We start from the raw sequence: 27,120 nt of genomic DNA on the forward strand, positions 1-27,120 counted from the left end.
ATGGATCGGGAGTGTCTAGAAAAAGTACAACATTCTTGGGAGTATATTCATCTTGACAGTTATCATCCTTCCGATCCATGAAATCTGGTAACCTTCCCACTGATTTAGGTCTTTTTTGATCCTCTCCCAGAGCTTCGGGTAATTGTCCCGATATAAAGTTTGGTATTGTCTTGACACATTAATTCCCAGATATTTAATGTATGAAGAACACCATCTGTAGCTAAAATTTAGTTTGAGTAGTTTTACTTCGAGGTCTGGGAGACTAAGATTTAGGGCTTCTGATTTGTCGCTCTTTATTTTATATCCTGATATCTTTCCGAATTCCGTCAGTTCCCTTTGGAGGTTCGGAAGGGAAGTTTGGGGTTTAGTCAAAGTTAGAATGATATCATCAGCGAATAGGGAAATTTTGTACTGTACTTTTCCAATGATAATACCCTGTATGTTTGGGTTGTTCCGTATTTTGGTCGCTAGTGGTTCGATTGTGAGAGCAAAAAGGAGGGGGGACAGGGGGCACCCTTGCCATGTTCCATTTCTAATTTGGAACCTCTCAGAGACTCCTCCTGGGAGTCTGACCGTGGCTGACGGATTTTGATAGAGCGCCCAGACTCCCTCTAAAAAAGAGTCTCTGAAGCCAAATTTTTGCAATGTTTGGTCTAAAAATAGCCAATCAATTCTGTCAAATGCCTTCTCTGCATCTAAGCTCAGTAACATTGCTTTTGATCCTGTCAGATGGACATGGTCGACTATATTAATTATCTTACGGGTATTGTCTGAGGCCTGTCGACCCGAGACAAACCCGACATGGTCCGTATGTATTAATCTCGGTAGAATAGGGTTAAGTCTGTTCGCCAATATCTTACTATACAATTTGAGGTCGTTGTTCAACAATGAAATTGGCCTATAGCTTCCACACTGGGTTGGGTCCTTTCCTTCTTTATGTATTATGGCCAGATTTGCGGTTGACATTGAAGGTGGATTAGGGCTTCCTTCCAAAAATGCGTTGAACAAGTTCAATAAGTGGGTGGATAATACCGGTAAGAATTTCTTATAATAGACATTTGTAAATCCATCTGGGCCCGGCGCTTTGGAAGTTTTAGATGCTTTTACAGCTGCCGTCAATTCTTCTATCGTTATTTTTGCGTTCAGCCTAGCGTTTTCCTCCTCTGTCAGGGAGGGGAGCTCTCAATCTTCTAAATAATCTATAACTGACGCTACGTCATTGGTACTTGGGTTAGCAGAATGAACCCTTAGGTTATGTAATTTAGTGTAAAATTTGGTGAATTCTTCTGCTATTTTTTTCTCGTTGTATAGTATCTCACCAGAGCTTTTCTTGATCGCCGTTATTTGTGATCTTTTTTGCACTAGCAGAGGTGTTTTATCAGGATTAATAACTGTTCTGAATTGCAGGTATGCTGATTTCAAACATGGTTGTTAGACATAGAGAAGTGACATTTCATATAGTAAATCTCTAGGGCACCATCTCTTCTGTTCCTGACTGCTAAAATATGCCTTCTGGGCAACTTATATGAGATTTTGGTAATATACCAGTTTTGTAGATACATGTACCAGGCATGTGACATACGTATTCTGGAATATGTCACAAAATGAATTATATAACATTTTAGTATGTAAAAAAGCATCATACAGGAAGATGAAATGCTACAGTGAATAACAAGACAAACAGTGAACCATTACTCTTATGTCCGTGGTGCAGAGCTCCACTAGACATATTGGTTGTAGTTTTTCTTCTTGAGATTGAGGCACTTTTTATTGGTCTAGAGTTTAAATTCCTCTCTTTGTACATGAGCTTTCAAGACCACCAAATAATTTTTTCTAGATGTGTTCATGAAGAATTTTCATGTTGGTTCAATTAAAGATTATATAGTTAGTATGGTAATACCCAGCTACTGTACAAAGCACATAATAAATAAATAACAGCCTCACATCAAATACAGATATTAAACTACTGACACATCCAGAAGTGTCTGATAGCAAAACAATTTAACATAATAACATTGTCGATAAGGTTAAAAAAGGCACACATCCATTATAACAGGACACAATACTCATCCTACATTATTTACTAATATGATGTAGAAGGAGGCAAACAATAAAACCCTAATGAAACATGCCACTATGTTTCGTAATGGGGTCACCCCTTCCTGACTATTAATCGCAATCAGATATCCCCCTGGATCAATGCTCTTCCTGATTTAACTTATTTGACATATTCCTGTATAACTTTCCTTTCTAAAACGATATCTAACCTTTTCTTAAATATATCTACTTTATCTGCCATCCCAGTCTCCTTGGGAAATAATAAACACTGTACAATAGTGTGTTTTAGCACATATGCAAAATGTTCCCTTGTCTCCTTTCCAGGATGGAGATACTATGTATTATTGTAACACCTGCAACCAGCCCCTATGCATCAAGTGCAGAGATGACACTCACAAAGCAAAAATGTTCTCCTGTCATGAGATTGTGTCACTGACTAAACGTGCAAAGGATATACAAAAAAAATGCTGTAAGTATGACTTGATCAATTAAATGTCCCTCCCCCCAAATATGACGTATATTGAAACTGACCCCCATATGACGCTCCGAATAAGCCGATTCCCAGCATAGTTTCCCTTGTTTTTTTCCTAGTTGTTTTTTATTTTATTTACATTTTTATTTGAAGGCCCCCAGCCTGCAGTAGAGTGTTCACATGGCGACTCCTGCTGTTTATTCTCACTTCTCCCCTCTACCAGCACTACAAAGGATCTAATCAGAGAATAATATTGTCTCTTATTCTTCAAAAATAAGGTTCTTTGATGTCTACTAATGTCACAAAGTGAGAAGTTCTTAGGAGACATTTTAATTTATGGTTCGGGCTCATAATTTAGACATAAAATAAAAATACACAGTTTAAAAAAACAGTGCGCAGGAAAAAAAATTAGAGATCTGAAAACAGACATCTTATTGTACAGTATTGTGAAGAAAGCTTTCAAAAATAAACATGCAGGGGAAACTGCCCCTTTAAAGATTTCTTGATGTATTTCCTATTCTTTCCCATGCTTATCCTGGGCACAATATACTTTTTGATATTACAGGAAGTATACAGTCTGTGGGTTTCCAACTTTAAAGCAGCAAACCCTTCTGGCAGCTGTTTTTTTTAAATAGATTTTTCTACATAATTGGGATGTGACTTTCCGGAGCGGAGCAACTCTACTTTTAGCTCTGGGGTCCACCTCGTTCTTGAGACCCTTACTGGTTAAGCTACCGAGTTTAAAGTTCCCTACTGGGGAAATATTGCTGCCAATCTCATTGGATCCACATGTCAATGGGAAACTTCACCATTATGGATTGCGACTTCTTATTGAACAACACTGTTGGCCATATTGAAGTATTCACCGGTAAGTGTTTTGGGAAATGGGGGTGGGTCGCTGGGGACTGAAAGTAGAGCAGTTCAGCTCCAGGGAACCACCCAGTTCCAATTACGTAAAAAAAAGTGATGTAAAATGTTGATTGTCCCTTTATTAGGGAAGGCAAACAAATATATTCAGATTGTTTGCGTGTAAGCAATCTAGGTGCAATAATCTAAATACAATATGTATTGTCTTTGGATGCAAAGTGACATATATGGAGCAACCGGCGTTACTTGACACACATAATATCAGCGGTGGATTTCAAAATTTGCCGCCCGTGGGCACTTACCTGTGGCGGCCGCCTCCTTGCTGCCGCCCTCCTTTTCCTTCCATGGCAACAAGACGTCATGTGACATCACGTAGTTGACGTTTGCAGCGTCATTTGACGCTGAGCTTCAGAAGGAGAAGGACGGCGGCAGCAAGGAGACGGCAGCAAGGAGACGGCTGTCACAGCCAAGTGCCTTCCCATCAGGCCCCATAGGGCAGAGAGTGCAGCAAATGTATATGGGGTGGACATTTGTGTCGCCCCCAAATTTTGACGCCCCAAAATTTTGACGCCATGGGCCCGGGCCTAACAGGCCTACTGCATACTATACCATATGGTGGTCTGTTTTTTGCATATGAAAAAGGGTTAGATTCCATGTTGATGCCATGAACAGAAAGCTTAATCCCTAACTCGCTGCATCAGTGTGTGGGATAATACAGTCTTCTTGATGCATTGTATGAAGCCTGGATTTCAATAACCATGAACCACTTCAATGAGAGATTGCCCTAGTTAAAGGTGTCTGTTGCAGCCACATTTTACAGTTTGTACATTGCATTACTTGCTATGTTTAATTAAACGGTGGGACAATCATAACTCTGCTTTTCCAAACTTCAGTTACATTTGAGGGTCTGTCCAAATATAGTTCTTGCAATTACATTTAAAAAAAAATCTTTAAACATGTGATTATATTTTGTTTTTAGCTCTTCATGAAGAACGTTACATTATGTTTTCCACTGAGAAGAAATCCCTGCTTTGTATTAATTGCTTCCGTGACATGCAAGTGTGAGTAGAAATCCTACCGTGTTACATGCTCAGCAAAACATACAATAATCAGGTGAAAACATGACCTAGTATTCTTAGCCTGAGATTCAGTAGCCGGTAGCCATATTGGTTTTTGTGCAAAGAGAAATTAGATTTTTTTTTGCAATTGTAAATTATGCAAAGATATTTTATGTTAGTATTGAAGAACACATAGGCTATTGCCCTTCATTTGATGAAGGGACCGATTTGGTTTCAGGAAAGCTCATTTACACATACATTATATGTGGTGCAGTGTAAGAAGATATTGATTGGGGACCTTCTGAACGTACTACTTCAAGACAAATTTTTAGGAGAAATACTCCTTCATCGGGTCAGTGAGGTCGGCCATTAAGTACAGTGCAGGTGGAAATGTAAACATACTATGCAATTTAGAATAAAACTTAATATCTTGTTATGCCTCAAGTCATCCAAAGCTTCCTCTCATTAGATGAAGTTGTGAGATACCTGCTTCTCTCAAACCACAGTAGTGGTTTCTGTATTACTGTATAGAGAGGGTTAAAAGGTGAGGAAATGATAGACTACTTTAGCCAATATGATTTCAGTTAGGTCTGCAAGCAATTGCACTAAATTAAATATTTAAAAAGTTGAACTTCAGATTTCACAGAATAGAGCATTTTTATGTCTGTGGTCCCTGTTCATTTAGTGTTATGGGTGGAGAGGCACTTTCACAAAGCATCACATGTTTAGTCAAACATACACAGAACTCTGTGAACATGACTTGATGTCACTCTTATGATAAGATGTGAGACACCTAGCATGGATGTTGATGGAAAATGCAGGTAGAAGTCAAGTTCGTGCTTGTAATTCTGCTCTTCTGACCTTGACACGAAGCATCTTTGAATCTGCAGAGGAGGAAACATCTCATGTAGGTATGGGGGACTAAGATATGGTCTGGTAGGGGTTGTATCTATCTGCATACAATGTGCAAAGGTTGGAAAGCAGTAATGACAGATGGGATCGAGGTGCACCACATTGGGAACATGATCCAGCAATGACTTATCCTCTTATTTCTAAATAGGCTGATATGAAACTTTACTACTGTATCTTTTCGATATTGAAAATAGTATTGTTACAGGAGCACTTTTAATATGAAAGAGGTGCATTATGGTTTTGATGCACTGAGCTCCGTTAAGTCAGGGAACATAACATGAGTCGTGACGTTACCTAAAAGAGGAACGGATGCTATGTTCCCTGAGTTAACATGGTATCCACAAAGCTATTATATGCAAAAACAATGTCCAAACTACATCTCATTAGCATAGACCTAACATCACGTTATTGGAGTATAATGTTGCCTTATCTTCTAATACCATGATGTTATGTCAGTCTTGGTGTTACTCCTATCCAGAACCTCAAATAGGGCTTTTGTTGAAGTGGAGAGAGGAGAGGGCAATAACGTTGTGTTGTTTAAATACACCAGGCTGTGTGATTTTCCAAGTCGGTCTTGATAGAAAAGCATGTGAGTCTGTATGAGAGTCACAGGAAATTCATTTTAACAAAAGAGAGAAATTAATTAAATGTTATGGGTAGTCTACCAAAGTCTGAGCACATGAAGAACACACATCTGGGGATCTTTGCAAATTCATATTCAGCAATCAAATAAAAAAATAAACCACAACCCAGCTTCATAGAATGGCAAAGCAGCAATCCTGCTTACACTTTGCTTTCAGAATTAGACCTATGGTGTCCTCTGCTGCTGAACTGCTTAACCTTTTTAGCTCCAGGGACCTGATCAGGAAATCAAAATGGCTGCAAATCCCACATGTGCTGTGGGCCAATAGGAAGCCACAACGGATGACATTGTATGACGGCGGTTGGCTATCTTTGAAGTAATCCAGCAGCTAAAATGGGAAGTATCTTGGGAGCAAGGGGTTCCCTGGAGCTAAAACAGTGCAGTCCAGCTCTGGAGAACACCCTCGCTCGAATTCTGTAAAGAATTCAATGCTCAAAATGGATGGAATATCTACTGTAAGAGAGGACAAAAATAAAATCACGCAATTGCAACCTTAACACTATCTGCTGGATGTCCCCACAGTTATTTATTTTTTAATTCAAATTAATTGATTCAGCTGGTGAATTATTTAGCAAAATTGCAATGTTTCAGACAATGTTGAATTCTTACATCTTCATTTGCGATATAACTTAATGACCAGGTACAGATGGATCATGTTGAAACATACTTATTTTTTAAAGCTCTGCCTAATACTATTTTGTATCCTGGTTTCATAGAGAAAGCCGTGCTCACTGCATTGATATAGAAACAGCTTACATGCAGGGATGTGAGAAACTGGACCAGGCAGTCATGGTAGGTTAAATTCAAAGGTCAATTTATATGATCAACAGATGTATGACCTGAACTACGAAGCAGAAGTGACGAACAGTATGGCCAACTGTACAGTAATCCCACTAAGGTATGACTATTTTCACCCCGCTATGTGTATGCTAAGTAATGACGTAATATTATTTATTTGGGAGAATTACTGGAGCAAAAAGGTGAATTAAATAGGCCGCATACGGAGCATGTTTATGACCACTAACGTTAAACCATATCCTTTACAATGCACATCGAAAAATATTACCAGGGAAAGGTTATATTAATGGGAGAAACTAACACAGACATTTGTATGTAATTACTGTATGTATATTATTATTTATATAGCGCCATCCAGGTACATAGCGCTTCACAGCAGTAATACCCGTGACATAATAATATAACACATAATGGGAATAAGCGCTTCAGACATAAAACAATAGGAAAAGGTGTCCCTGCCCTGAAGAGCTTACAATCTAAGTATCATTGCATTGACTCATCATCATCTAGTAATAACTTTTAAGATGTGTGAGAACATATTGGTTGTCAATCCATATAAATTATAAATATATTTAAACATACATTTAACTATTCCATTTTGCCATTTTCAAAATAGTTTTATATCTTTAAATATTTCAACACTGGCCATATAAGAATCAGTTTCACACTATTTAGGTGTTAATAACAATTAGATACATATTCTATACTCTAGTTGGTAAGGACAGTATATATACATTCGCATTTAAAGGGAGATACCATGCCGTTTTTAGGCATAGGAATTATGGCGACCCATATACTACACGGATTACTGGGATTACAGGTTTTTTTTATAGATGAAGATGAAGTCGTTATTTTGTGATGAAACAACAACACCACCTTCATTTACCTAGAAAAGTCCACCAAAGAAAGCAAAAGTAGTACATATTTTTCATTGGCTGTATAAGGCAACTTTGCAGTACTATTTTATTTAGGATAATTTCTGTATGTATGTGACATGTAGGCTGTGAAAGAACTACAGACATCAACGAGAGAAGCAATTATTCTCCTTAAAGCTATGATTGAAGAGGTGCGCAATAGTGCAGATGAAGAAGAGACTTCAATCAACAGTCTCTTTAGCAGCATGCAGGTAACCTAAGGATTCCATCTGGTCATATAAAACGTGCTAAGACCTTCGTAGTAACTTTAACTCTTTAGTTCCCAGGGGACCTGCAATGTATTGTAAAGCAGCAAAGGGTTCTTTTCTCATATCTGTATGCCATTCATCAAAAAGTTGTTTCCAATGTTCCTCTAAGGTAGAAAAAAAGCCAATTAGTTGTAGTTTGTCTATTTTATAGATGTACACTAAATTATGTTCCTAGCACTCAGTAATGACTGGTAGGTAACAGAATAAGTCAAAAATCATTTCATATGTAAATTAGAACAACACAAGGTCAAAGGCCCCGAGGGGTATATGTGATAGTGAAAAATGATAATCCAATAAGTGGAGTGAATGACTGTCACAGGAGACCAGGTTATTTACACCTTTTTAGCAGGATCATTCATTGAACAAAACAAGGTAGAGAGATAAATTGTAATTTTTTCGGCATAAATTCGCTTACACACAGTGAAACACAAAATACAGACGAAAAGACACACTTACTTGGGGTTGGGGTTGAAAACTAGACTTTCCTAGGTGCAAGAAACTCTTTGGGAGAGTTTTAACCCGACCGGGACTTAGCCCAGAATCTCCTGGAACCCAAATCGGCATAACATTCCATACGCCACCGCTACGTTCGTTTCTGAGAACTTGGATGCAAAATGCTGGACTTAGACTCTGGCGAGCAGGCTTTTCAGGCTTGAAATCGAAGCCGGGTGCTTTGCGTGCAGTCATTAGAAGTACTTTGATCAAGATGACAGGTGGATACCCTGTGTAAATTCCACTTTACATTTACATTGGATGAATGGGTGTAGGATTTTCTTTTATTGGTGTTGTTTATTCCTTGCTACAAGTATGCAAGTAAAATATTTTAATGTATACTGTAGCTTTCCCGAGAAAGAAAAAATGTTTTTCAGAATAAAGGTCAGTGTTGATTGCAATTTATTTTTGTTGCTTAACTGAGCGAGATGTCCACCTCACCTCCGGGGACCCCTCCAGTTCCTGATCTCTGAGAATGTTGTCCACCGGTTGACATAAAAAAACCCACATGGTCAGAGGTTGCTCCAGCAACTAATAGAAAGTTTCAACGTCATCGAGAGATGACATTGCAACGTTTTATTCATGACTGTAACAGGGACTTATCCCTGTTGAAGAAACTATCTCTAAAATACAGCAGCGATCTGGTTAAGTGCAGCAGGCAATTAACCAGACCCAACCTGGCCAATTAAGTCTATAAGAAAAGCCTCCTGTTGGAAACAGAAGAGAGATTCCTTAGCTCACAATTGGGCTGACATAAGGAGGACAGATCAGAGATTTCCTTAACCCACAACAGGGCTGACCTGAGGAAAATATGATGTCTTGATGCACACAGAAGGACTGTATGTGGACAGCAAGACAAGGGGACAAGACCTCTATACCTGGACACAGAGTGTGCCATAGCACATAAGGATGCTGACCCAGGAGAACAGAGAGACCTTCCCCTACAGCAACAACAGAAACATATAAGAGACTTTCTTGTTGGACTGTTGTATATCTATATCTATATACAGTATATACTACTGTGTTTCTTACAGCCTTTGAAGCAGTAATCACCCCCCAAATGATTTTTGTTAAGTTTTCCTGGACCAGAGTGTCCACCAGAGATGATCTGTGGTCCCTAACATTCAGGGATCCCCCGGATCCCAACATATTTGTGGCTTTTGACACAACTACAAAGATGGCCGCAGGGTCATTGTAAGAGATGTGTGCAGAGGTACATTTAATGGAGACCGATTAGGGTAAAATTAAATCCCAGCTTTAAATGAAAAAAAATATATATATATATATGGGGTGGTAATCAGCTTTGCTATCCACCCAGTTAGAGAGGGCTGGAGTAAAGGTTTAGATATTCTCCAAAATGGAGTAGGCCTTTATTTTGTGTAATCTGTCACTCCTGTTCCCTGTCCTGGCTCTCCCCACACCACCGCGGAGCCCTCAGCCCTCCTGTTGCCAATAGGTCACAGCACCAAAACCACCTGAAAGTAGCCGAGGAGTGTACCCCCAATCTCACGTAGGGGGGATATGATAAAAGGGTTACACATATTCAAGCATTTGAAAATGTAACGAAGATCTCATTACCCCCTTCACTAATTGGAAAATGCACATTTTATATAATGTGGCTGAGTGATCTCTCCATGTATGTTATGTTAGTTATGTTAAAAAGTTAACATTGTGCGATTTGTACTTTAAGTGTATCCACCTCGAATGTGTGATTTTCATTCGAGGGACACAATATGTTAGAGGCAGAAAATGTAATAAAATATGGCGCTATCACATTTTCCCTGCTATTCATTGCCTTGTCAAACCGCACTCTGACATATAGATACCGCAGCTATAAGGATAGGGCCCTTAGTCTCACATTTCTCTCCACATGGTGGCAGTGCAGCCCTATCATTACCCTGAGATTATGCATGACAATATGACATTGAAAGTTAAAGGTAAGAGCTGTATGGTTTTAATGTGGATTCTGGTGTCCATAAATGTATATTGTTATAACAAACAAGGTAAGAAGTCTGCAGTTTGCTCATGGAGAAAAGAAAAGTCTAATTTCAGTTCAGAAACGTTATTAAAAAATACAATAAATTGATAGATCAATAAATTAAGGATCCCAGACCCCACAATTATAACTAAGCTTGTTAATAATAACGATATGTGAAATTATATATTTTCTTAATGAACTTTTTTGCTCGTCCATAACTTCTGGAAATGTCAGTTTAAAGAGCCTTGTTTGCTCCCTTTCGGTATTTAGGGACCTGTGGCAGATTTTGCCAGCCCCAAGAACATAAAATAATATTTCTGTCTGAGCCCCAGGGACATACCAATAACATTGGGTTTTTTTCTAAAAAGATTTATTGGTAAATTTAGACAAGGATATTTTAGCCTGGATGGCTTACTTGGGTGAGACCCTTGAGAGAGCCCACGTCACGGAAAAAATCGACGAAGGGAGGGTCAGGAAAATGGGCTGTAAATGGAGAGGGGCAATGTAATAAATGCTGTGGTGGGGACTATGACCACCCCACTATTCCCAGTTTTGTCCCAGGAATTATTGACAGTGTTTATACAATTTTACCTTTAATTTTGTATATTGATGAATTCCGCAGGAAAAACTTGCAGAACGCAAAAAGATCCTCCTGAAAGCCGTGCAGTGGTAAGGACGCAAAAATATCCGCAAACTAATCAAGTTGCTATTTTATGTGGAACCACTAATAACGCCTGGAAGGAAGATTATTTTATTGTATTCGCTATGAAAAATTAGTACTTTTTTTGTACCAAATCATTTCTGCAAAGTGAGTAACTTATACTAGAGAGGTAAGAAGTTACTTGTTTGGATGAGATTTTTTAGAAATGGAGTTAGTGGATAAAAGATTTTAGCGATGGCAACTGCTAATGTTATGGCAATAAGGCATAACAGAATACCTGTATTGTCATGGTGGGGGAGGGAAATAGAAACTAATCACTGGTCTACCCATTACTGTTAGCTACAATGTAACAGGCCTAACATCCCAAGCTTAAAATCCCTAGGTTTTGGGAAGTGACTTCTTGGATAGAGAGTAACAGCTCAGGGTCTCAGAAAGGGGGAAATGGAGTTTGATTATATTAGTCCAAAGCCATTAAAAGTGAAACCACTTCATGCCAGTTTGCTATTTTGCCTTGAATAACTTGATACTTATACTATATACTTGTCTTGATACTTATTTTAAAAGATTATACGATGTTTCAACAGTTTTAAAAATAGAAAGGACTAGAGAAAGGCTTAAGAAACATATTTGTTTTCATCTTGTAATGTTAGTGTAGGGTGATATTAGAGATGTGTTAATGTCTTCAGATGGGCTGCGCAAAATGTTTTTGCGAATTTCTCATAAATGTTGTGCTTTTTAGCACAATTTTCGCTAACGTGGAAAGGTTTTTCTTTGCCCACAATTTTGTACAATTGGCGCTATCTAAAGGGCCACGAAGGATCTGAATATAGGGTCATGTGACCTGCAAATTGACGTTAAACTATTTTCACAAGACAAATTTAGAAAAGCTCCGCGAACGTTTCTCACGTCTCTAGATGAGATATTACTCCATGTTTCACTCATATGTCTTTTTGTTCCCTGCTTCAAGTCAACACGAGGAAAAGGAGAAAGCTTTTAAGGAGCAGCTTTCTCACTTGGCATCTCTTCTACCGACGTTGCAGGTAAGAAACAATCTATGGGCGGGATTAGGGCGAGAAAACCTGCATAAGCGCTTATTGATTCTCTCCCTATGTGTTATGTTTAAGAAAGTAGTATTCTTGGTAAGATAATTCGTTTTGCCCATTGTCTGATACCGAAGTGATATTTCCGATTAACACTGGTTTTCCTCCTTTTTTCCAGGTCCATCTGGTTACATGCTCAGCATTTCTGAACTCGGCAAACAAGGCTGAATTTCTGGACTTGGGATATGTAAGTATGTAATTAAAAATGATCTTGAGCGACATTTTCTGTTTCATCTTCCTACTATTCATTAAATGATGGCTTTGTAATACATCAAGGGTTTCAACAAGGTAATGCATATTTCAGGGAAGCAGAAAAACATAACTGTATTTGATGCAGCACTGATGCTTCATTTATTAGGTTAACAAAATGTATTATTTTGCACAGCATGGCTATTATAGGTAATATTACACTAATCATTTATATTTACTAATACTAGTTTTTTCTTTCTTTCAATCAAACGGTTGGGAAGGGATATATAACTTAGAAAGCAGTGCGAAGTTGACAAGAAAAGTGTTCTATATATACAATGAATATCAGTACCCTCAACAATCTTTTGAGTGGCTTTATACCTCTTAAAGCTTGACCTGTATCAGACCAATGGACCACATTGGTGACATTATTTAACCAACTCCTGATACACCAGATCTCAGCTAATCTTCATTCTACTAATTGCTTTATTGAAGAATAGTCATCCGAGAAAGCTGCTATCCATTGAAGCCAAACGTTTAAAGGGTTATTTAAAACTGCTGTCAGCTTTTCCATCTCTAGTACAAATCTCCCTTTGTTTGTATACTAATACTTGTTATAAATGTAAAAAATTTTAATTGTATAAATTAAGTATTCAATATCTATGTATGTTCAGTATGTCTATCTTTATATAGCGCCATCTATGTACATACTGTAGCTCTTCACAGCAGTAATACACGTGACATAATAATATAACACATAATGGGAATAAGCGCTTCAGACATATAAGTAACATTAGGAAAAGGAGTCCCTGCTCTGAAGAGTTTACAATCTAAGTGGCGAGTAGGGAGAACTTACAGAGACAGTAGGAAGGTGTTCTGGTAAGTGCGTCTGGAAGGGGTCATGGTCGATGTATGAGGTGTATCAGCCACGGAGCTACTCGTATGCTTCGTTAAGGAGATGGGTTTTAAGAAAGGCCCTACAGGGGTATTGAGGGGAAGGGCATTCCAGAGGTGTGGGGCAGTGAGAAAGGTTTTAGGCGGGAGAGGGATTTAGATACAAAAGGGTTAGACAGGAGACATCCTTGAGCAGAACGCAAGCATGGGGACGGGGTATGCGACGTTAACATTCAAAAATAATTTCAAGTATTCATACACACAACGCACATTTTCTGAAGGTTTGTATTACTTTTTTGTTCCGACATTTTTGACGCAACACAAATTTGAAAACATATGTTAATTCAGAGCCCTCACTGTCTGTACAGTAACATAAGTAAATGAATGAAAGAAGAATTCTTACTTGTAACAGGAGATTTTGCTACCTAAACACCACAAACAATTACTGGAAGGTCTCAAACATCTAAAATGTTCTGGAGGTGAAAGCTTTGAGAAAACAATGTCACTTTTTATTTTCAGCAACTAATGGAGAGGCTGCAAAAAATTGTAATACTTCCCCATCGTTTGCGACCATCTCAGAGCAGCAAGGTAAGACTATTACTGTGTCTTTGTCTTAAAGCAGCAGTCCAAGCTGCAGTTTTCTTTTTTTGTTTTCCTTTAATATGTGCATCAATACTGTACAATCTACACAATGATAAGTAATTAGCCAAGTTGCCAATTGATCCATTTTCCTGTGATCGATCGGCGAAGATTCAGCTTGAGGGTTCACTAAATGGTTGTCAGTGCAGCAGAAGAGGACCAAAGATGCAAAGTTCTGTGGGGAAGATCATGTGACCAGGCAGTCACTAGATACTAGAAGGGGATGTGACTTTGTAAATGGTTGCTATAGAAACAAAAAATGCTTGTTACATTATAATACATTAAAAATGTAATTCAGAGTTGTTTTTTGTTGTTTTTTCTAAATGCTGCAAGTATTTTCTCATAGTACAGAACTGATTTTTTTTTTAAATCCACACATGTAGGATATTGCTTGGTCTGCAGCTTTGAGCAGAACAAATGTGCATACTGTACTATACTCATTTTAATTAGACATTTGTTGCTGTAGCTTTTTTTCAGGCGGAAAGGACTTGGGCTACCAAATTAGTCTGAGAGATATTTAACAGACTTTTAACCAGGAAATAGATTTTGATAGAGGACGTCAATCTATACTGTATTTAAACACAAAGCCTGCAAAATGCGATTATTTTAGGATAAAGCTATTCTATGATAATGTACTGTAGGTAAATCCCAGTGACAGGTCTGTGCGCTTGTGACCTTGGGCGTCTCCAGAGAATACACAGAATTAGCTACATCTTTCTGTGCCTGAGGCACCAAAATTAGATTGTAAGCTTTACTGGGCAGGGACTCATTGTGAACGCAAAATTCTATGTACAGCACTGCGTACGCTGTCAGCGCTATATAAAGGGAAAACAAATATTATGTAATATCATTATAAAGGACCCTGTGACGGAGTGGCCTGTAGGCGAGGTCAGATACGAGTCCACACATGCATTTGTAGGGTGAACCAAACGTTGAGTGATTTCATTCTCCACAAAACAGCAACCAAAACATTAGGGCTACTACCCCTTTAAGGCAAAAACACAATCATAAAACAAATACCTACTCCATTTTAGAAGACTAAATAAACATTACTCCGGTCCTTTCTGTCTGGGCCACCAGCTAAGCTAGTTACCAATCCCAAAACATATGAAACAATATTAGGGAACAATATATATCTGTTACAATATATAACAGTCTTATCTGACTGATGCTGGTCCGGCATCTTCGATTTCTCCATCTGCAGGATTTGAATTCCTGCTGCTCCCAAGAACATATTTTGCCCTATCCATGCAGGCTTGTGCCGTGGGGGGCTTTGGGTTCCCCACTGTTGCCAGGCAAAATCCTATGGTCAACAAGCCTGGATCCCTGCGGGCGGGATCTCTGTTGTCTGTGTTCCTCCAACAAACTCCAACAGGGACACTGACAGCAGCTACTTCCTGCTTTTTATCCCTGCTCAATCAGTCAAAGACCGAGCCACTGATTGAGCCACCAGTGCTGAAGCTGGGACTGATTGAGCCACCTGTGCTGAAGCAGGGATATCCTGAAAACCTGACCTGTGGGTAGTTCTGGATGACTGAAGTTGGCCACCCCTGTTCTAGGACTATAAGGTTAAAAATAGAATGACATTTCAAGTTAGCAACACAGTGATTTGAGTTTAGATGCTTCACATTGTTATCATCTCATTTTTTAGATCAATACAGAGTATGGAGCAGAGTTTGCATGCTGCTTAGAGCCTTTGCTGCTGTTAAATCTACGCCGAGCTGGCAGTGTGAATGGTGGATGTGGTGGCTCAGGACTTAGCACTGGAAGCATGTAAGTGTAATATGTTTGTTTAATAGCTTTCAACCTTTTTCTTTTAATGAAGCCTGAAACACATTGCTATTTCGTAAAGTAGAGATCCCTCGCTACCCAACTGCATTGTATGTTATAATGATCAGGGGTCTCAGTCAATGCCTTCACCAGTGGATCCAATTATTGGATCACTTGCTACCAGGTGTCTCCAAATAGCAGACAATAAAATGATAGGTTTACCAAAAGTGAAATTTGAATGAAAACCAGAGGAAAACAATCGTAAACGTTCAAAACAATTGTCTTTAAAAAAAAAAAAAAAAAAAAAATACATTTAAGCATTTATTTATTCTACCACCCACATTTTATGCATATTGTGAGCATTTTAACGATAGTCATTCAATGAGCTGGATTCTGCCACAGATAGAACAAATGCAAGCATTGCTTGATTGCCTAACCAAATATTGAGAGACACTAGAAAGGTTTGTATCCATTTTATTGTATTACATTTTCTTTCTCGAAGATCACTCAAAAGAATCGGAAATGTTCATTATCTCTCTCTCTACTACTATTCGGTGATACCTTTTTTATTTGACTAACAATTTATGTCATAGGACAAGCTTTCGAGAGTTCTCCTCTCTTCTTCAGGTCTAGCAATACTGATATACACAGAAAGCTATGGCTAAAACTGTGTGTAGAGAAAAAAAAAACAGATATGTACTGTAGATAAGGTAGGGTGTTATTCTCTTTGCTAAAGTCCCTTCACGGGATGAAACGCGTTAGAGGTTTTTTCATGTCCATGTTTTTGTTTCAATAAAGGTTTTTTTTTATTTAATCATGCTTGATTGAGTTCACGGAGGCTAGCAGTGACCGCTGGGATCCTTTTTCCACATACCTTTATTTCTAGCCAATCAGCTTTTCTTTTGTCAGAACAGCTGTCAAGGGTTGGTTTTCGGCTGGAGTGGATCCCAGGGGCAGGAACAACAGGGAGCGTGGTAAGGGTCACAAGCAGAGGTCAGAGACAGGCGGCAGATAGCGTAGTCGGGGTCACAAGCAAAGGTCATAGGCAGGCGACAGATAGTGTAGTCGGGGTCACAAGCAGAGGTCAGAGGCAGGTGGCAGATAGCGTAGTCACAAGCAGAGGTCAGCAACGAGGAGACAGGAACAGGACAATAGCACAGCAGTAAACACAAGAACCTAGCAAGAGCTGAGAACCAGTATAAACAGGCACTGAGAGACAGGAAGGGGAAGTTTATATAGGCAGGCTGATAGGTAGAGCACAGGTGCAGAGTTATAAGGTTTCAGTGTCTGGAATCTTCCTTAGGCTAAGGCCCCGCTCCCTCAGTCAGCGCGCCCGCACTGCAGACAGGCGGGGCGCTGACAGACACAGACCGTGATATGCGGTCTGTAGGGAGCAAGAGCCGGGCGGGAGTGGGAGGGAGGGGCGTGGTTTAAGTGGAGGGGGGCATGGTTTAAGCGGAGGGACCCGCTACCCCCCCCTCCACGGTCTGCCCTACTCACACACTGACACTCAGGCACACACACACTCAGGCACACACAGACAGGCACTCATACACACACACACACACACACACACACACACACACACACACGCAGGCACTCACGCACTCAGACACACACATACACACACACAGACAGGCACTCACGCTGCTTTCCCTCCACACTCTCCTCCCCGCTCCCCGAAGCCTCCCCTCCTCCCGAAGCCTCCCCTCCTCATTGGCTCACAGCCACACCACGTGACGCGTCGACGCTTGGGATTACAATTCTCTTGAATCCCCTAGCGGCTGACGCGTCACAGCGTGTAGTGAGCTGTGCCGTTTGGGGGGACTGGGACCGGCTCGGGAGTATTCCCCTGCTGGTGGGGAACGCTCGTGCGGCCGCCCCCGCGCCACCGGGGGCAGCGGGTCCCAGGCCTTAGCAGAGCAGCAGCAATCCCGGTGGACAAGTATAGGCACTGCAGGCTATAACAAGACATTGAGAGAGTGTCAGCAATTCCGGTGGCCAAGCATGGGTACAGCAGGCTTAGAACATGACAACAGCTCTGAGACAGGGCAGAGGATTGGTCAGGAGGCAGGAACAGCTCTCAGACAGGGCAGGGAATTGGTCAGGAACCTGCAGCCAGGCATTGACTCCTTCCTCTGTGAACAGAGCTCCACAGACACAGATGAGGAGGGAGAGAGTGTTTTTGTAGCTGCAAAATAAGTGTCTGTCTGCAGGGTTTGTTTGTAGCTGCAGTTTCTGTCTATCTAGTGTGTGTGGCTGCTGCAGAGTGTGTGTGTGTGTGTGTGCCTGTGTGAATGGCTGCTGCAGTGTGTGTGTGTGCCTGCTTCAGAGTTTGTGTGTGTAGCTGCTGAGCTTTTGTGTGTATGTGTGTGTGGCTGCAGAGTTTGTGTGTGTAGCTGCAGAATTTGTGTGTGTGTAGCTGCAGAGTTTTTGTGTGTGGGTGTAGCTGCAGAATTTGTGTGTAGCAGCAGTGTGTGTGTGTGCGTGTATAGCTGCTGTGTGGGTGTGATGCTGTTGCTGTGTGTGTGTGTGTGTGTGTGTGTGTGTGTGTATGTGTGTGTGTGTGTGTGTGTGTGTAGCAGCAGGAGAAGAGTTTGGATGTAGCTACAGAATGTGTGTGTGTGTATGTGTGTGGAGCTTCAGTGTTGTGTGTGTGTGTGGGTACACAGAGGTGGGTGGCAGTGTGTGGATATAGATAGCTGCAGTGTAAGTTTACTGTATATGGAGGTACTTTAATGTATTTGCCCTTTTATTTTAATAAAACAAAGCCTACATTTAGCCTACAATACTGTAGTAATAATCCCCTCAGAACAGGGCATTATTGGCCACTAATGCCCTGTTTTTTGTGGATTTTTACTTAATTATAGGTGTATGTAATAGTTACCGACCAGATTAAAATGTGAGACAGCTTTAGTTTTGCAAGAATTTAGACTGGTGGTGACTGTGAGAGTATGTGGTAGATTGTTCCAGTTGTGAAGTGCACAGTAAGAGAAGGAGGAGCGGCCAGATATTTTGCTGAACCTTTGGACAATGCATAGCACAACAAGTTAACTCAAGGTTAACACAAAGAAACCTATATATCTGCACTCAAAGAAATTAAATAGCTGTAGTAGCCCGGGATGTCATATACCAATCACTCACTGGGCATTACTGTGTTAATATATCATGTGTACACAGCTGATGATTGGTATATGACAATTATATTATGTATCATATCTAGTGTGTTTACTCACCTTAAACTTATACAGGTCATATGCATATCGAGCTCTTATCACACACTGCACTCTGCGTCTTCCTGACTGGGGTTGATGTGAGTCACATATGTTTTGCCATTGATTATTCTATCTGTATCCTATTTGATAGTACCAACCAGTGACATTATACTATATTATCTGGTGTATTAATAGAGTACTACCCAACAGGTGACTTCATATTTGGTATTTCCTAGTCTGGGTTTTTTCATGAACCACCCCTAGGGGATTTTATTTCATTGTTGTTATGTATTCATTTTAAGTCGTCGAGGTTACATTAATAAAATGTCTTTATTTTGGTTTTGTGAGCTTTTACTCACTCTGGTGTGTCGTTAGGCAGGAGTAATTATACTCCACCTAGTGGGACAATTGACATCCCAGGCTACTACAGCTGTTTCATTTCTTTGAGTGCAGATATATGGGTTTCTTCGTGATAACCTTGAGTTAACTTGTGGTGCTATGTATGTTCATTACCCATTGCACCTTAGTGCATACTTTTTCATTGCAATAGGTTGAGCGTTGAGTTACTTCTTTTGTTGGTTACCCTTTGGACCATGAACAATCTTTTAGAGTTAGATCTCAGATGATAATTGCTGCATGTGGTAAGGGTGAGGAGCTTGTTCAGGTAGATGGGTAGCTTTCCCAGAAAGTATTTGAAGGCAAGACAGGAGTGATGAACTTTGCGCCAAGACTCAAGTGATGACCAATCTAGTTCTTTGAGCATTTAGCAGTGATGTGTGTTGTAGTTGCATTGGAGAACAAAACTGCATATTGAATTGAAATTATAACGGGAGTGCAGGTAAGTATATCATTTTTTGGACATTCCCACTAAGCTCTAAAGGTGTTCTTGTAAGCAAGGTGAATACTGAAGCTCAGTTGTTAAATATGAGAACCTTTAGGTTTCATATGTATGTCATTTACTTCTTACAATATGGTAAGGACTGTAAGGAGACATGCTGCATGTGCTTATTTACAAATCCATTCCTAATCTTTCTTCCTGTAGTTGGATATGGATATCCTTAGGTTATGGCCCCAGTCCTCACTGCTGTACGCGTGCCTGGCGGCGCGTGCACAGACTACATCCGCGATCGGCAGTCTCTAGGGGAGCGATGGGATGTGTGGGGGGTGGGGTCATGACAGGGGGCATGGCCATGGCGGGTCATATCTGCCCTTCCATTGGCTGCCCGCCGAGGGAAGACAAAATTCTTGTCTTCCCTGCCAGCGTACGCATCACAGCTCTTTGTGCGCCCACACACAGGCCCCCTGCCCCATAGAGGGCTGTGCTGTGGTGTGTGGAGCGCACGCCGTTACACGTGCCACAGCGGCCACTGGGTAACCTGGCCTTAGAGAGCAAGAGCGGGCTGCAGTTTTCATTAAATAGACCCATACCACTTTATTTAGCCCTTGTTCAAGCTCTTGATTAATTAACAATGGGGATGAAACTGGACAGTGCTTAGTTGAAGTACCATGAGCAATGTTTCTGTTTTCAGGATTACAAGCGGTCAGTCCTCCAAGACGTTGATAATGCCTGGATGTTCTGCTTCTTGTGACAAAATGTCCATCACTGGATCCATTATACGGAAACCTACCATGCATCGGTATATAAGCACAAAAGTCCTGTTGGCTGAAGGAGGAGAAAACCCTTTTACCAAACATTGCCATAGTTATGAAGACATGTATAGGGTACGAACTCAAATTGTAATATTACTTAAGGACCTCATTCAGGAAATAGTGGTAGTTCCACTCAGTCTGGTGCATCCATTGACTACATTTGGTAAATAATACAGCTAAACCTTTTCAATAAATGTAGCCCAAAATACAGGCTACCGGTACTCCCTTTTGAAAATATAGGCGCAACTGCTAAATAATGGACTTGTACAAAAGTGTAGCTACACAGAATAAAATCTCACAAACTATTGGGTATTTGTATTGTCTTCTTGTGAATGAGCTGGCAGTGATCATTAATTTGTGATGTTTATTAAAGGATGTTAGTAGCGATATTGGTCACAGAAAGAGTAAAATACTTCATAGGTTGTGATACATTTTAATAGACCAACATACAGTATCAATTGTACACATTCATTGTTTTTGTGCATAAGTTTGAGACTGCAGAGGTCATCTCATGAAGCGACCTTTGCAGAAACGTATGCACAAGTGAATAATAAATTCAGTGAATAAATAGTCGGATGCACTTGTAAAAGAGGGCCCAGGAAATGATCCCAACAGAATATTACAATTAAACCTTTCTGTGTAAAAAATAACAACAATACATTTTGGATTACTTCCTCAGGACACATATTCTGACTTTATTTTGTCTTTTTTTAAATTAATGTAGAAAAATAGAAAAAATAGGCTAAAGCGCTCCAATGCCAGGAAATAAAGAATATTGTAAGCCAAAACCACTTCATCCAAGGTATAAGGAATGAGTAATAGTATTGATGGTAGTACATAATAACCACTTGTATGGGTACTATCCTCCTGAAGACAGGTGGTAGATGGTACAAGCCCACCCACCATCAGTCGCATTGGCAGGTTCCCCTCAATAATAAGCAATACTCACAAATCCTAGGAGTGGTAGGCAGGCTGTGCAGCTTCCAATGGTGTAGTGAGCAGGGATAAAATGGTGAAACAAAGCGCACAAGCAGAAACGGAGCAGGAAGGACCCAAAACAAAAATGAAATAAAAGGGCACTTTAATGTGACAAATGACCCATCCAACGCGTTTCGAACGTCACAGCGTTCTTTTTCAAGGATAAAACATAGTGTAATACCATCCATTAAATACCCTCTTACCTGCAGTCAGATTCGCGCCAAAAACGGGCGCACGATGACGTCATGACGCAATGTGCGTCATCGCGCATGCGCAGAGCGACCCGGCGCCGTCTGAGGACAAAACTGTCCAAGTAGGCAGTGTGAAGCATTGTTAATAAGGGCAATGCATAGGCAACACAGTAATTCTAATGGTGTAGTAAGCAGGCAAATTTGCGCCAAAAACGGACGAACGATGACGTCATGATGCAATGCGCGTCATCGCGCATGCGCAGAGCGACACGGCGCCGTCTGAGGGCAAAATCGTCCCTACAGACAGTGTGAAGCATTATTAGTAAGGGCAATACATACGGCAACCACAGTAGAACAAAAAGAAAATGTCAAAAGACAATAACAAAGAGCAAACACTGAACCTCTTATACCTTATCAAAAACGATCAGGAGAGAAAAATTATTAAAAGATGCATATGACCACAAAGTATATTAAAATATATAATAAAAGATTATAGTATTTAAAACAAAAAGCAAATAATTGAAATAAAGAACGAAAAACAATACTGATTTAGCTTGAAGTAACAGGGCAATAAATATGAAAATACATATAAAGTGAAATATAATAACCTATATATATATATATATATATATATATATATATATATATATATATATATATATATATACAGTGAACACAAAGGAGTGTAATACAAACAAAAAAAGTCAAAAAATATATAATCGGAATATAATGAAAAATATATAGAATCAGAATATGATGAAAAAAATATATATAATGAAAAAAACAACAATGAAAAATAAAAAATAAAAAATGAAAAATGAAAAAACAGGGAATGTATTAAATTGAAAAGATAAATACATATAAGGTAACCAAATATTAAAAATTATCAAACAAAATTTATAATAACTGAAAAGAAAATGAAACAATGATATATCTCTTATAGAAAATGGGCCAATTGCCAATCAATATTTAAACCCATAGGGAAGCGCGTTTGGAGAATGAATATCCAATACGCTTCCCTACGATTCAATAAATTGATGCGATCACCTCCTCTAGGCCTATTATTAATTAATTCAATGCCCAGGAAAGAAAAATTCCTGATGCCCCCCTGACCACATTCGGAGAAGTGTTTAGAAACAGGATGATTAGTGTCATGTAATCTTATAAGTCTTAGATGTTCTAATATCCTGACCTTAAGAGCTCTAATCGTTATCCCCACATATCTTTTGCCGCAGCCACATGTTATAAGGTATACAACAAATTGACTTTTACAATTTATGAAATTATTAATATAAAATTTCTTAATGTGACGGTTGTCATCATCATGTGACTGCAGCAAATTATCCTGAAAAAAACTTTTGGCTGGTTTCATATGTTTGCAAACACTACAGGAACCACATTTGAAAGAACCACTGGTGATAAAATATTTATCAACCCTAGAAGTAGTTATGTCACTTGGGGAAACATATGATCCGATGGTTCTCGCCCTACGGTACACAAATGCAGGACTAGAATCAGTGTATTTTTTGAGCACAGGGTCCATAGATAATACGTTCCAATGTTTGGAAATGATAGATTTAATTTTCCCACTTTGTTGTTAAACTGTGAGATAAATAATGGACATTTATTATTGGATTTTGCAGATCTATTTGTACCGTGCAGATTCACATATTTCTCTGTCTCAGTACCAAGGCGAGAATCACCCATATCCCGAGTGGGCAGCAATGATGCTCGCTTTGTGTTGAGGGCAATGTCAAAAGCAACCTCAATGTTGGATTGGGAATAACCTCTTTCTGAGAACCGTTTACCGAGATCCTCAGACTGAGAAAGAAAACCACTAGGTGTAGAGCAGTTCCTTCTCAGTCTGAGGAACTGTCCTTTAGGAATGGCTCTGATCACATGAAATGGATGGCAGCTATCTGCCCTGAGAAAAGTATTCCTTGAGTTTAATTTCCTATATACATCCGTTTTAATCAATTTATCAATATCCACAAACAATTGTAGATCCAGAAATTCAATGTGATGTGAATGAAAATTGAGTATGAATTTAAGATTATACTTATTACTATTAAGATAATTAACAAAAGAGTGAAGTGATTTTTGTTTTGGGTCCTTCCTGCTCCGTTTCTGCTTGTGCGCTTTGTTTCACCATTTTAAATTAATGTAGTATAAAAATACTTTCTCCTTCAGTGTACTTAGTTTTAAATAAAATGTTATTTTTTTTTTAATCTGCAGACCATACAAATAGAGATTCAGAACCTGAAGGATCAGGTCCAGGAACTGCACAGAGACCTTACTAAGCATCATTCCCTCATCAAGACGGACACAATGGGTGAAATAATACAGAAATCTCTCCAAGTGGATGTACAGATAGCCTCTGAATATTCATCAGTAGAAATTATGAGAACTGCATTTGAGGAGGTAAGAGGGTTCATTACAGAGGTTATCAAAACACGTTTCTTACATATCCCATAATATTTACATGCCACCATGTGTGGAAATACTCTGCCTATCCCAGAACATGGCATGCCACCATGCATGGAAATACTCTGCCTATCCCAGAACATGACATGCCACCATGCATGGAAATACTCTGCCTATCCCAGAACATGACATGCCCCCATGCGTGGAAATACTCTGCCTATCCCAGAACATGACATGCCGCCATGCATGGAAATACTCTGCCTATCCCAGAACATGACATGCCACCATGCGTGGAAATACTCTGCCTATCCCAGAACATGACATGCCACCATGCGTGGAAATACTCTGCCTATCCCAGAACATGACATGCCGCCATGCATGGAAATACTCTGCCTATCCCAGAACATGACATGCCACCATGCATGGAAATACTCTGCCTATCCCAGACCATGACATGCCCCCATGCATGAGAATACTCTGCCTATCCCAGAACATGACATGCCACCATGCATGGAAATACTCTGCCTTTCCCAGAACATGACATGCCACCATGCATGAGAATACTCTGCCTATCCCAGAACATGGACATGTCCCAGTGTATGGGGAATACTCTGCTTATGCCAAAACATGGACATGCCACAGTTGTATGGGAATACTGTGCATTAACGTGCCCTCAGGCACTGCTTACGTTTTTGTTTTCTTTGGACTCCTTCTAAATATCATGGCTTTGTCCTCGCTGTGCTTTTTGAAGTACTAGTAGCTGTATTGGTCCTGGACAACTATTGATTCATTGTAGGTAGTGATACATTTTAGAGTTCTTCATAGATTAAGTTATAGTGTCCAGAGCTTTCACAGGTTTCTTCTTTGGAAGAAAGAAGAAAGTGGAGTTTGGTCTCACCACATAAATGACTTGCTTCAGTGCTACTCATTGCAGACCAATATAGCACATGTCTGTACAGCAATAAAAGAGTTAGGCAATTGTAATATAAAGGTTCAACAAATGTAGATGGAACTTTCCCCCCAACTATTACATCATATAATGTACCAGTACCCCTCAACCTGGTGCACTAAAACATAAAAAGCTCTCTATAATATAATAATATACGCACGAGATATAGGCCCAGCAAAAAATAATGCAGATGAATTCAAAATGGTGTTGATCTTGTGTTTTACAGAAATCAGGGAATAACTGTTCCTAATCCCTTTATGAAATGTTGGTTTTATGTAAATACTGTGTGAAAGTACATCTGTTATCGTATCCATATTTATGAAAAATAGCAAACGATACATAAACCACCCCAAATAATATTTTCTGAGTAGCTGAATGTTTTTCAGTACTTAGGTTGGCTGCTGCCTTTTTAATGGGGTATATTGGCTAAGTAATTGATCTACAATGGCTAGGACACAAGTGTTTTGTTTGGAAGGTATAATTATACTTCTGAGGTACCTGACGAATTCCAGATATTTTGTTTCAGATTTGGGAGGAAACATATCAGAGGGTTGCAAATGAACAGGAAATTTACGAAGGTACTGTAATGTGGCAGAATTGGTGTGTTGAACATCTAGACGTTAAGACTTTATCACAAACCCCTACCTTTTTCCTTATGTAACATTGTTGCCTAAGGCCGCGATTATAGTAAGCGCAACGGCGTGTGGTCGTGAACAAATGCAGGACCACTATGAGGCCGCACATAGCGCACGCGAGCGATGAAGAGCGACCGCGCAGCAGATGTTTGAAATGACAAATCATTTTGTTGTTTTGTGCCACGGACTCGTCACGTGAACGGATCAGCTAATGAAGGTGAACCTGCCTCGTGATGTCACGGCCACGCCTCCCCGTCGCCTCGGATCACAGTGCAGAGACCGCTCGAGCGACAGGCGCACGCAACGCCATGCGCTCCTACTATAAACGCAGCCTAACGTAATCATAGCTACTTCATTGTGTCAAGTACAAAGAATTCAAACCAATGCATCAATATAGTAATCACGATCTTGCAACATTATATATATGTATATATATATATATATATATATCATGTTACAAAACCTTTACTGACTTTTACTCACTAACATGGCATATATGTGTGTATTTGTAATTAATATGAAAAAGAAAAAATGTGAACAAGCGCTAAAGACTAAAACACCAGTGTGACAAGTACAAAATATATATATATAAGGCTGCCTAGTAATACTGTCAGTACTAACAGAAAAATTGAAAACAAAGAAAAACCTGGCGCCAAAAGTTCATTGGATAATCCTGTACTCCTCAGGGGATCAGCACACTTGCTTGACAGGTCATGTAGGGGAAAAAACACAAACAGACACAGATCATAGTGCAACACTGTAGGGTTAAAACAGGTCTACACTAATACACACACTGCACATATAACATAGAGACTCCTAGTGACTATAAAAACTATTGATTTTTCCCATCTGGATGACCAGCGGTATTCTCATTTGTCCATACCATTTTATGGCATAGTTTTTTTTTTTAATAAATAGTTTTTATAGTCACTAGGAGTCTCTATGTTATATGTGCAGTGTGTGTATTAGTGTAGACCTGTTTTAACCCTACAGTGTTGCACTATGATCTGTGTCTGTCTGTGTTTTTTCCCCTACATGGCTTGTCAAGCAAGTGTGCTGATCCCCTGAGGAGTACAGGATTATCCAATGAACTTTTGGCGCCAGGTTTTTCTTTATTTGTAATTAATATGTTACAATGTGCTCTGCTCTACACAGGTTTCTCTAATCTTTTTGTCTTTTATTGTAGAAAACACAAGGGTGTTGGTGTTTTCAGAGTAGCTAATATTTGGCAAAGGCAGAAAAGTATTTTGACAGCAAAAGGAGAGTAGGTTGCATATGATGCTTTATATATATTCCCAAGGGGAGATTTCCAAATGACCAGGGATAGGTAATGTGGGTAATTTCTGCCTGCATGTTGATAAATC

The 27,120-nt window shown here is 39.7% G+C and overlaps 1 protein-coding gene across 1 annotated transcript in view; it reads left to right on the top strand.

The window, feature by feature from the left end:
• RNF207 (ring finger protein 207) overlaps positions 1-27,120 on the top strand; it is a 53,007-nt gene that overhangs the window by 22,470 nt on the left and 3,417 nt on the right. The window contains exons 4-15 of the mRNA XM_075604966.1: positions 2,383-2,527; positions 4,377-4,458; positions 6,727-6,802; positions 7,809-7,934; positions 11,084-11,130; positions 12,090-12,162; positions 12,341-12,409; positions 13,825-13,893; positions 15,596-15,717; positions 20,459-20,651; positions 23,984-24,169; positions 25,648-25,699. Of these exons, the coding sequence (XP_075461081.1) occupies positions 2,383-2,527; positions 4,377-4,458; positions 6,727-6,802; positions 7,809-7,934; positions 11,084-11,130; positions 12,090-12,162; positions 12,341-12,409; positions 13,825-13,893; positions 15,596-15,717; positions 20,459-20,651; positions 23,984-24,169; positions 25,648-25,699 (1,240 nt within the window). The remainder of the gene's footprint in view (positions 1-2,382; positions 2,528-4,376; positions 4,459-6,726; positions 6,803-7,808; positions 7,935-11,083; positions 11,131-12,089; positions 12,163-12,340; positions 12,410-13,824; positions 13,894-15,595; positions 15,718-20,458; positions 20,652-23,983; positions 24,170-25,647; positions 25,700-27,120) is intronic.

The sequence above is a fragment of the Ascaphus truei genome, chromosome 6 (assembly GCF_040206685.1).
Source record: "Ascaphus truei isolate aAscTru1 chromosome 6, aAscTru1.hap1, whole genome shotgun sequence".
Classification (NCBI taxonomy): domain Eukaryota; kingdom Metazoa; phylum Chordata; class Amphibia; order Anura; family Ascaphidae; genus Ascaphus; species Ascaphus truei.